Source organism: Propithecus coquereli, unplaced genomic scaffold (assembly GCF_000956105.1).
Source record: "Propithecus coquereli isolate 6110/MARCELLA unplaced genomic scaffold, Pcoq_1.0 Scaffold44, whole genome shotgun sequence".
NCBI lineage: Eukaryota > Metazoa > Chordata > Mammalia > Primates > Indriidae > Propithecus > Propithecus coquereli.
The window spans coordinates 13,851,852-13,864,283 of record NW_012150174.1 but is presented as its reverse complement, the minus strand read 5'-3'; the positions used below and the strand labels follow the sequence as shown (position 1 = coordinate 13,864,283).

The 12,432-nt window shown below is 34.7% G+C and overlaps 2 protein-coding genes across 2 annotated transcripts; one reads left to right on the top strand and one right to left on the bottom strand.

Moving 5' to 3' along the window:
• Positions 1-960, top strand: LOC105818279 (putative olfactory receptor 56B2). Its single transcript, XM_012654215.1, has one exon. It carries the CDS (start codon positions 1-3, stop codon positions 958-960), a length of 960 nt encoding a protein of 319 aa, XP_012509669.1.
• Positions 961-11,132: 10,172 nt separating this feature from the next.
• LOC105818278 (olfactory receptor 52N5) lies at positions 11,133-12,086 on the bottom strand. Its single transcript, XM_012654214.1, has one exon. It carries the CDS (start codon positions 12,084-12,086, stop codon positions 11,133-11,135), a length of 954 nt encoding a protein of 317 aa, XP_012509668.1.
• Between the last annotated feature and the right edge of the window lie 346 nt (positions 12,087-12,432).

Below are 12,432 nucleotides of genomic sequence, written 5' to 3'. Positions count from 1 at the left end.
ATGTTCCAGGACCTCAGAGATTCCAACAGCTCTAATTTCCAGGTATCTGAGTTCATCCTGATGGGATTCCCCGGCATTCACATCTGGCAGCACTGGCTCTCCCTGCCCCTGGCTCTGCTCTACCTCTTAGCTCTCAGTGCCAACATCCTTATCCTGATTGTCATCAACCAAGAAGCAGCACTACACCAGCCAATGTACTATTTCCTGGGCATCCTGGCTGTGGTGGACATGGGCTTGGCTACCACCATCATGCCTAAGATTTTGGCCATCTTATGGTTCAATGCTAAGTCCATAAGTCTCCCTGAGTGCTTTGCTCAGATGTATGCCATACATTGTTTTGTGGGCATGGAGTCAGGTATTTTTGTCTGCATGGCTATAGACAGATATGTAGCCATTTGCCAACCACTAAGATATCCATCAATAATTACTGAATCTTTTGTGATCAAAGCAACTGTGTTCATGGCACTCAGAAACACCCTGTGTCCTATCTCAGTGCCTGTGTTGGCTGCTCAGAGACACTACTGCTTCCGGAATCATCTTGAACATTGTCTGTGCTCTAATCTTGGAGTCACTAGCCTATCCTGTGATGATAGGAAAATCAACAGTATTAACCAGCTACTCCTGGCTTGGACACTCATGGGAAGTGACCTGGGTTTGATAATTTTATCATATGCCTTGATACTTCACTCTGTGCTGAATATGAACTCAGTAGAAGCTGCATCCAAGGCCTTAAGTACCTGTACTTCCCACCTCATCCTCATCCTATTCTTCTACACAGTTATCATTGTTATTTCTATCACCCATAGTGCAGGAATGACAGTTCCCCTCATCCCAGTCCTACTCAATGTATTACACAATGTCATTCCCCCTGCCCTCAATCCCATGGTGTATTCATTTAAGAATAAGGAGCTCAGGCAGGGCTTGTACAAGGTGGTTAGGATGGGCATCAAGGGCAACTGACACAGATGTTCTCTTTTGTTATTTTCCTAAGTATTTAGGCTTTATATTTATCAATCAGTGCAAATGGAAGAAAAACTAAGGAATAGAAATACAGTGGCATCATTTCTTATAGGATAAGATATCAGTAGCAACAAGTTGAATTTTGGACAAGAGAGATGGACATAATATTTGAAATCTTTGAATTTCAAACAAAACTCTGTATCACAAAGAGTAATATAGTAATGCTGATTGTCTCAAAGAGTCCAAGGGAAAGCCAAGTGGAATATACATTTCGATTTCTTACCTTGTTCACTTCCTTATCACTTTCATCATTGTTGGATAGAAGTGGTTAGAGCAGATATTTTGTTAATCCTTTATGTATTTATTTATTGTGTATTTTTTTTAGTTTTTTTTTTTATTTATTTTTATTTCAGCATATTATGTGGGTACATTTTGGTTACATGTTATGACTTTGCCACACCCAAACCATGATTTGAGCATGACCTTTCACCTCTACAATGCTCACCACATCCGTTAGTTGTGAGTTTACCCATCCCCAACTCCCCAACCCCCAAAGAATATTACTACTGTGTGAGTGAGTTCCTTAGTGTTGATCAGTTAGTGCCAATTTGATGGCGAGTACCTGTGGTGCCTATTCTTTCATTCTTGTGATATCTCACTTGGGAGGATGGGCTCAAGCTCTATCCAGGAAAATATAAGAGGTGCTAGATCACCATCATTTTTTATAATTGAATAGTATTCCGTTGTATACATATACCATATTTTATTAATCCACTCCTCAGAAGAAGGCAGAATAATGGCCAGCAAACATACAAAAAATGCTCAACATCTCTAATCATTAGAGAAATGCAAATCAAAACCACAATGAGATATCACCTAACCCCAGTGAGATTGGCCTTTATCAAAAAATCCCAAAACAACAAATGCTGGCGAGGATGTGGAGAGATAGGAACATTCTTACACTGCTGGTGGGACTGCAAATTAGTGCAACGTCTGTGGAAAAGAATTTGGAGATACCTCAAAGAGTTAATCCTTTTTTTAAATTGGAGAATTTAATTCATTTACATTTGTTGTACTTTGGATAGGACAACACTTACTTTTCCCTTTTTGTCTTTTGCTTTCTAATACATCTTATATATCTTTTGTAATGGGCAGAAAACTTGAATAGACATTTTTGTAAATAAAGATAAGCAAATGTCCATCAAGCACATGAAAAGATACTTAACCTCATTAGTCATCACCACTCAATATGCAAATTCAAATCAAAGCCACCACTCCCCGTAAAATATCTAATATTTTATTGAAACAAAAGTTGCACATATTGGCAAAGACCTGAGTACATTCTAATTCTCATATGATGCCATTAGAAAAGAAAACTGGCATAGGATAAAAGTTTGTAAAATTACTCAAAAAGTTAGGCACTATTACCATTTGACCCAGCATTCAACTCTTAGGTATATACCCAAATTAATTTCAGACAGGTGACATGTTAAACAAAACTTGTCTAGGAATATTTATAGTAGCATTATTACCAAAAAAAAATGGAAACAAACTATATCTCTACTAGTTGCTGAAAGGAAAAGCAAAATAATGTATATCTATAATCTATACAAGGGATTATTATTCTGTCACAAACAGAAATGAAGTACTGGTACATGCTGCAACATATATGAACTTGGAAAGCATATTAAGTGAAAATGTCAGACCAAAAAACTCCACCTGTACATCAAATGATTCCATTTATATAAGTCTACCTTAGAGAGTGGCTGAGAGAATGTGAGAAGGAACTGCTGCTCCAAAGAGTGTCTCATGCCCTCCCTGTGACCTAATGGCTACAGTAAGATATCATTCTATTAATAGCTGTGCATGGCTCTGAGAACCAGGGGCTTTAGACCTAAGCATTAGGGAAACTTAAGCTGTGTCTTCGTGAACCGGGGCTTGAACAAGGGATGGGATTCCACAACCAGAACTGAGAGGTGAGTGTGGTGTGGGCTCCTGCTTCTGGCACTGAACTGAACACACCCCCAAGAGGAACTGAGCAGAATGAGAGTTGCTGTGGAATCTTGGTCTTGAGCCAGGCAGTGGCTCCTACTGCCCAGGGTTGAGTTACAGGTTGGGCGTGAACTGCTGGCACTTACTGAACAGCTGGGTCAGATGCCATAAGTCGGACAGTGGAGGAGCCACACTGGCACTGCTGAGTGAGAGAGAGACAAGTTCCCCTGCCGTCAACCAAAGTTGTGGCTGCTGTGACCACTCTTTCCCATGGCAAGACTTCTGTGCAGCAGTGGCCACCCCGTATTCAAGCATTTCAGCAGGAGCCTAAGGATGGCCCCACATCCTGTTATACCTAGTGCATGCATTCACCATTCAAAGGCCAGAGTACAAGCTTGCCTAAAATGTTTTCAACTTGGGTCCCATAGTAGAACCTTACATAGAAAGACAACTCTGCAATAATAGTTAAAATCACTAATTTACAGTAAAAATAAAATAAAATAATTTTTAGAAAGTTATGTTCATTCTCAATCCCCCATATATACATGCTCACGCAAAACACGTATATAGATGCATGCACCTGAAATTATTTACTTATTTATATATCATCACACTAGTGGTAAGTGTAGAAAGCTTCCACTATTTTTCCTCTTCCCATAGATGTTGGCTTGATTCCTATACCAACATCTGTGTGCCTAAAGCTCTGAAATATCCTTTTGGGTATACAATACCACATTTTCCTTTAGAGGTTCAGTTTAAAAGAACAGATATCAGGGGATTTGGAGATCGAGGGCTGTGTATGTGGTTATATTGTAGGAATTTGATGCTTTTTGACCAAGATCCTGAATACTTGGGCGACATTGCATCCTGCTCACTGTATTGACATCCAGAAATTAGATATTAAAGGACATATGTTGAGCAATACAAGGGTTGGGGGGAAAAGATCATACAAAATGGGGCTAGGGGTGGTGAGAGGGTTTTCTGCTGTTAGTAGTAGATAAATTGGAGAGAGGATTTGTTAAAGTACACAGAGGCTTTGAATGTATAGAAATTGATTATTATGTTCTTAGAAATACAGTTTGATCCCATTCATCCATTTTGAAGGAAGAAATGTAATAGATTGATTTTTCTTGTGAAATGTTTATTTCACTAATTCTTAGCTTCCAATTCAGTGTGACTTTTCATGAGGATTATGAATATTTATATTTTCCATAACCACAGAGGGATCATTGGTAGTGGTGCAAGTTATGTATGAATCGCCCCCATCGCAAGAAGAAATAGCTAGAAAATAGTTCCTGATCATGGTCAGAAAAATGTTCTTTCTTATCTGTCCTCCGCTTGTGCCTCAGAATGAGAGTCTAATTTTTCTTGGTTCATTTCTAGAGAGATTTAGTTAAGACTGTGTTTATTCATTCTAGATAGGAAACCTACTTGGATGAGTCTACTGACATACTCAGAAAAGAACATGGGCTGTAAAGATTGAGGATGGTCAAGCGAGGAAACCAACTTATAGTCTATGGGATTTGGGGATATAGACAACAGATGTCAATATTGTACTTTATAAGTGGTGATGTTCATGTCTTAATGCTACTACTCCAATATACTTACTCAGAGCCAAATATGAGTCCATTTTCTTTGCAGGTAAACTAAGTTATAATGTATTGAAATCATTTAAATTTGGTCATATTTACTTTGTGGTTAATACCATATAACTTGATATCACCTTATATCCTTAGCTTAGAGACTTCTAAATGTATTAAAGATGACCACACTTTTCATGTAATGATAATGCCAGTTTTAATAATTAAAACTAAAAACATAAAAAAGATACACGAAAGAGATAAATAAGATATTTGTGTCATATTTAGGAGGTATATTCTTCAGAACAGAACACAGTTCATCTCAGAGATATAGTTCCTCTTCTCAAATTATGGGTATTTATGCTTTCCCTAATTTCTCTACTTGCTTCTGTTACGAGGATACACAGGGTTAAGAGGTGATTGTTCAAATGCATGGAGAGAGAGTAGCAAGCAATGATCCTATTTTTCAACAATTTGTGACAATTTGATATAAACTAGTCAAGTATTTATCAAAAACATATTTCAAAGTCTGTCTTATCTCCATAGTAATCAATTACATAATGATGTGTGTGTTGATAAATATATATCTGTACATATAGAAATATGACTTTTTACAGTTTGATTCCTTAATAATAGGTTTTAAAATAAATTTGCAAAATATAATGTATACAAACAAAAATAAGTCTGAAAGAAAGAAACTTGATGACAATTTAGTATTCAAATAAACACATTCTTATATGGTAAATCCATCTTTCTTTTGCCCATAATACAAATTATGATGTTTTCATTAGTCTTGAAGTATTAGCATCAAGCTCATACCAGTTATGCTAAATAGGAAATTGATGGTCAGCTAATAAACTGTGGTTAAGTGAATTCCCCATTTTTCAATTTTCTACTGTGTACTGATAATATGAAAAAGACAATCTTAGTGTTGTATATTATTTTTCTTGTGGAAAACTATGTCAAATCTGAAGATGATGCAATTTGCTAAAATTAGCTTTAATTATACTGTGTCAAGCATTTCATTTCTTGTTTCTCAAAATGATCTTGATTCATCATCTACTTACTTTAATTTTTGCTTCAACATTAATATTTCCTCCCAAATTTGGGGGTATGTATTTGCTGTGATTGTATAGTTTCTGTTTCTAAAGCAACTTTGTGCATACTTTATGTGGGATTTTCTTTGTACATCATATGTACGCACTCATATGTATACACATACATATATAATCACTAGGAAATATGAACAATATGTAGTATAGTTTAAATAATTTACCATAATTGATCATACCAAAATATTTGTTTTGCTTGCCACTTTATTTTTTTTTGGCCTGCTTTCTTGGGATTTCCTCTTTTTTTCTGTATTTTATGACAGAGACTTTTATTAGAAATTTACTTTCTAGTGGTTTATGAGATAGACCTTTTAGTTTTGTTTCTGTTGTTTCTATTTTGTTTCCTTCATGCTCTCCAAGAAATAATATTTAGACAGAAATGTAATAATTCTTTAAAGTCTATTATGAAATTTCATTTATTCTTTCACTTATCCATTTAAAAAACATTTTTTCACATCTAATATGTACACAGTGTCTTGTTAGGGCTGCAATATAAATATATATATAATATGTTCAACTATTAAGGATCGTGTTAAATTGTGGCTGATATAAGCCTATTAATTGATTTTTGTAGCACCATAATGTTAAAATAATAAAAGAGATTGATTCCATCAATGAATATATTCCTTACCTACAAGCATGCCACTGTGATGGTTAAGCTAATGCTAGCTATCTGGTACTTCATTATGTAATTTTTCATTTCTTAATTCATAAAAAGTATGTATTTATTCTGTGCAGATGTTGTTTTAAAATATATACACATTGTGAAATGACTAAATAAACATAATTAATCTATGTATTACTTCCCGTGCTTATTTTTTTGTGGTGAGAACATTTAAAATCTACTCTCTTAGCAATTTTCAAGAATGCAATACATTGTTAACTATAGTCCCATGTTGTATAACACAACTCTTAAACTTATTCCTCTGATATAACTGAAAAAAAATTTTTTTTTTTTTTTGGAGACAGAGTCTCTCTCTTGCCCAGGCTAGAGTACCGTGGTGTCAGTCTAGCTCACAATAACCTCAAACCCCTGGGCTCAAGCGATTCTCCTGCCTCACTCTCACTAGTAGCTGGGACCACAGACACACACCACCACACCAGGCTAATTTTTTCTGTGTTTAGTAGAGACAGGATCGTGCTCTTGCTCAGGCTGGTCTCGAACTCCTAAGCTCAAGCGATTCTCCTGCCTCGGCTTCCCAGAGTGCTAGGATTACAGGTGTGAGCCACCATGCCTGGCCATAACTGAAATTTTGAATCTTGAATAACATCTTTCTGACCACTTACCCCAACCCAGGCCTGCCCACTTTTCTATTTACATCATATTAAGAGGATTTAGAGGGCAACCCTCTTTTGTCTCCAAGAGAGAGTCGAGTATTCCTAAGGAAAGTAATGATTAAAGATAGATTAGGGGGATGGAGAGTAAGGACACAAAATACTTTAGAATAGAAGATTGAAAAATCACAAAGCTAAAAATATCAGTGTGATGTAAGGAGGAGACAGCAAACAGCAATAAGAGCACTGATCTGGCAGAATCTTAATCATGCTTCAGATCTATGGACATTAGTCTTTTTCTTTAAGAAAATTTTCCTGATGGCCTCCAAAGTTTTGCTTAGTTCCCAATTCTGTCTAATCCAGTATGACTCTAAGATGTTGCGATAATACAAGAAGAGATTTTTGAAAAGCGCGATTATTAGCATGTTCATTGTATGTTGCCTTGTTATTTTCCAAAGTTGCCTTTTGCAGTATCTAATCTATCATACTTCAGTGTGAATACATAAAGTATATTAAAAAATACAAAAAGCTTTTGCTTAGATGGCTTATATCTATAAATATTAAATATGTTCAAAATTAAAAATAAATTTTAAAAGTATGTATTTATCAATTTAGTTTAAAATAATGATAAATTTACTAAATATTCCATAAAACACATTTTTATAATAATTATATTTCTCAAAACAAAAATTAGTGAGAATAATATTACTTTACATTTTTATAAGTATTGTAATGCCAACTCAGTAGACAACAGCCGTATTCTCATTACCTGCTTCTTAATACAATCTGTTGAAATATGGCCTTTTATTTAATGTTTATGAAGAAAATATGACTTTATATAGACACATAGTTGGACAAGTGAGGAGTTGGGTTTTTAATACATTTTTCAGATAATTGTGGATATTTTTCTTTGCTACTTCACTCACAATACACAAAAAATAGTTTCCAAAGATTAGTTGCAATGTGGAATCTGAAGCCATATTAATAAATTTTTGGTACTCTGTTGCATTAAAACCCATTTGTCTATCTAGCACTTGAATTATTCTTTACTCATGGGTCATTTGTAACATCAAGCATTTGTCATTAGGCAATATTGGCTCACTGAGTTGTGCAGATCCTCCAAATGTTGATATAGCTTATTATATAATATTATCACGCATCATTTGGACTCTGGAAAATTTATCTGTATATTACTAAGAGGATGAAACTGAGAAAAGCAAATAATACTTTAGTATTACCATGAAAATTGTTGTGACTTCACAGATCCCCCAAATGGTCATGAGGCCCTCAGGGATTGATGGATAACACCTCAACAACTGTTGCATCAGAAGTAATAGGTGAACTAGAGATAGATTGCTGATTATCAGTGAGCAAGGAAGGAGGTGTGATTACACTGAGAGATTGTAGAGGAGAGAGCACATCCAAGACTTTTTTATACATCTGGTAATTGTGGGAAATATTTATATATTATGCAACAAGTATTATTTTTTTCATTATTATTATTATATTTATTAACATTATGTTAACAAAATACAATACCTAAACTGCTGTTTATCCACAGAAATTTGACCTACCTCAGCCACTATTAGATGACCCCTTAATAGGCAATTTTATTCAACAGAGAAAAAGTCCTAAGATTAGAAAATTGATAAAAATATATACCAATATTCAGAAACAGTATAAGTGTTGTGAGGAATACACTGCAATAATTATTTTTGAGGGTTAATATGTATACATAGTGTTTACTTCCTGAGTAAATTGTTCTGAACAGATTTTACAATATGTTTACTAAATGTCACTTTTTAAAAATCCATGAATGCTGTTTTTACCTGTGTGTTGTCAGCACAATTCTTTAATCACCAGTGAGCAAATATGTATCTGCTTTTAATACCTCTTCTATTATATTTGCTGATTTATAAAATTTTGAAGTGAACAGGTACATAAATGTCCCACTATAAAGGTATTTATAAGTAGAATGCAATTGGCCTGAAGGGATTAGGCCACCAGGCAAAGGATAGCCTTAATTGAGAAAGAAAGAAAACTCTCTGTCTCCCTGGTAAATAGGCTTTTCTTCATGATTTACAGCCTGGTTGAAATGCCATTTCTCTGTGATCTTCTAATTCTTTCAAGGTCAGAGTGTTATTTTCTGTGCTATTTTAGCACTTGTACAAAACTCTGTAATATTTTTCTTCTAGGCTATAGTCTAATTGTATGCATACTTGTTTACTTGAGTGACTACATTTTCACACATTCTTTTGTTCATCTCCTGCTAAGATGTTCCAGTAAACATAATTGCTCCACTTCCTTTCTAGTTTCAATTGATTACTTAACTCTTCCCTGCCTTCTGTAAAGACAATTAGTATAAAACTCAATTCAATATATTTTTATTGCTATTTCACCTCCCAACTAAACTGTGAACTTCTTCCTGACAGGGAGAATGTCTATATTTTTTCATTTTAGTGCTTAACATAGGGCCTAACAAATACAGACTCATTTATCTAGGCATATAATGAATATTTGTTTTAATCATACCTTTTGACTTGCATTATGTTAGTGCTTGAAATACAAAGATAAATATATATCCAATGTATCCAAAGACAGTATGTTCTAGTTTTGATTAAACAAATGTATAAACAAATAAAATCATTATAAGTGTATTGTGATAATGCAGTACATTTGGCAAACAGGAAGAGGGAATGATGAGTTTTATTTTAGGCTTTAGTTGACTTGATAAAAATATTCACTATTATGGAAAATGAAATAATGAACAAATGAAACATGAATAAATGAATAAAGAAATCAATTATTTCACTAGTTGATTGACATTCAACTGGCAAAGTCACACCATATATCATATAGCCCCTGCAGTGTGACTCCTGGAGTACCCAAGCCTTCAGGTAAATAATACTTGTGTGTACATCTTAGGAACTGTGGTGACATTGGACACCTTCTTAATTAGATATACAGAGAAAAATGATTCTTAAAATTAATTAATAAGCTTTGAAGTTTAGCTTCAAAGACTGACCAGGCTGGAAAATGTTCTACATGGAGGAGTACCAACAACAACAAGAAACTTAAGAAACCTCTCAAAAGGTTAAGAATATACATTAGATGGATACCTTGAGGAAAGTTGCTGTGAGCCCATAATAATAACTTGATTAAGACTGGTGATGCAATATTTCTGTGCCTGGTTTATATCACTTAACATAATGACCTTCAATTCCATTCATATTGCTGCAAATGACAGGATTTCAATCTTTTTATGGAGAATAATATTCCATTTTATATGTATATACACACCACATTTTCTTTATTCACTCATCTGTTGATGGACACTTAGGTTGATTGCATACCTTGGCTTTCATGAATAGTGCTGTAATAAACATGAGAATGCAGATATCTCTTCTACATATGATTTCTTCTTTCTTTTTTTGTTATGTATGCAGTAGTGAGATTGCCCTTCTCATTCATATATGGAGGAATAAAACAGGATCTCATGGAGACAGAGGTAAATTGGCAGTAACCAGAGGCTAGGTAGGGTGGGAGGTGGGGGGATGAAGATAGGTTGATTAATGGATACAAAAATACAATTAGCAGGAATAATAGCTGGTGTTTGCTAGTATAGTAGGGTAGATATAGTTAATTATAATTTATTGTATGTTTCAAAAAAGCTAAAAGAGAAAATTTAAATGTTCCCAATATAATGAAAAGATAAATGTTTGAGGTGATGGATATTCCGATTACCCTGATTTAATCATTACACATTGCATGCATGTATCAAAATATTACATGTACCCCCCCAAATATGTACAATTATTATATAGCAATAAAAAGTTTAAAAATTTAAGAAATAATATGTATATTTTTAAAAGCTGGTGATAAAAACAATGATTCTATTCTCTGCTTCTATGAGATCAACTAGATTTAGTCATTCTACAATGTGTATATGTTTTAAAACATGTTGTACACGATACATACAATTTTATATATCAATTTAAAATAAATTTAATTTATCTCAAAAAACTAGTGATGGATAAAAATAGGGGAAAGTCATTGATACATAAATCCAGAAGTAGCTATAAATTTCTTCAATATAGTTTCATAAAATACACTCTGAGAGTGATAATTGAAAAGTAAATGTAAAATACCAGGTAAATTTCTTCTTTGCTATTTTTTGTTTGTCCTTCTTCTGTCTAATTTCAGTTGTTTTGAATCAACTTGCACCCTTCTCACCCTGGAAAAACTTTGTGACACTGTCTCGGATCTGTTTTGTCTTTATTCCATAAACGATGGGGTTTAAAGTTGGCGGAAGAAGCAGATAAAGATTAGCCACAATGATGTGAACAGAAGGGGGAACGGTGTGCCCTCCAAAACGGTGAGTAAAGAAAGTGAAGAATGCTGGAACATAGGTGATGATGATGGCAGATATATGAGCAGTGCAGGTGCTGAAGGCCTTCTGCCGAGCATCTGATGATGAGAGGCTGACCACTGCACGGAGGATCATAGTGTAGGACACAGATATACAACTTATGTCAAACACTCCAATCAGGAGAGCAACCATCAGACCATAAATGACATTGACCTTGATGCTGGCACAGCATAACTTTACCACTGACATGTGGTCACAGTATGTATGGGAGATGACATTGCTTTGGCAGAAGGGCAAACGCTTTACCAAGAATGGAAAAGGAATCATCAGCAATATACCCCTCAGGAAGGCAGCAAGCCCAGCTTTGGCAATGATAGTGTTAGTGAGTATGGTAGCATAGCGCAAAGGGTAGCAAATGGCCACATAGCGGTCCACAGCCATGAGCATGAGCACGCCAGACTCCACACCAGTAAATCCATGAACAAAAAACATCTGGACCAAACAAGCATTGAAGTTAATTTCTTTGAGATTGAGCCAGAAGATGCAGAGTGCATTGGGTAGCGTGGTGGTGCAGGTAAGGAGGTCAATGAGGGAGAGCATGGCCAGAAAGAAATACATTGGACGATGTAAGGACTCCTCATAGTAAATAAAATACACAAGGCCAAGATTTCCCACAAGGGAGATGATATACATTGTACAGAGTGGGAGGGAGATCCATACATGTACTCTTTCCAGACCAGGAATTCCATTAAGAATAAAAGATTGGGGGGCAACATATGAATTGTTTGAAACCAGCATAACTACTTACATAGAGGAACTCTATTTTTCCAGAAGTTTCTGTCCTAAGGAAAAGGAATTAAGAAATAGAAATATGACTCAGATCTTCCTTGCAAATGCAAACTTAAATTTAGAATAAAATAACATTTATAATAGTACCAATAATTTGGAATAACATTGTTTATGAACATACATAATTTATTGAAAAATACTATATTTCAGATTATATTTTGTTTTATAAATAGCCTAAATATAATTTTAAATCCATAACTAAAAAGTTGCAATTTTTTTCTACCATAAAATAGAAGGAGATATAGGCACAGAGAGATTAAATAAAGTTGAATGTCATACAGCTAGATTCAGGAAC

Excerpts from the sequence above, each read along its gene's own strand:
- LOC105818278 (XM_012654214.1), bottom strand. The coding sequence starts at position 12,086 with ATGCTGGTTTCAAACAATTCATATGTTGCCCCCCAATCTTTTATTCTT.
- LOC105818279 (XM_012654215.1), top strand. The coding sequence starts at position 1 with ATGTTCCAGGACCTCAGAGATTCCAACAGCTCTAATTTCCAGGTATCT.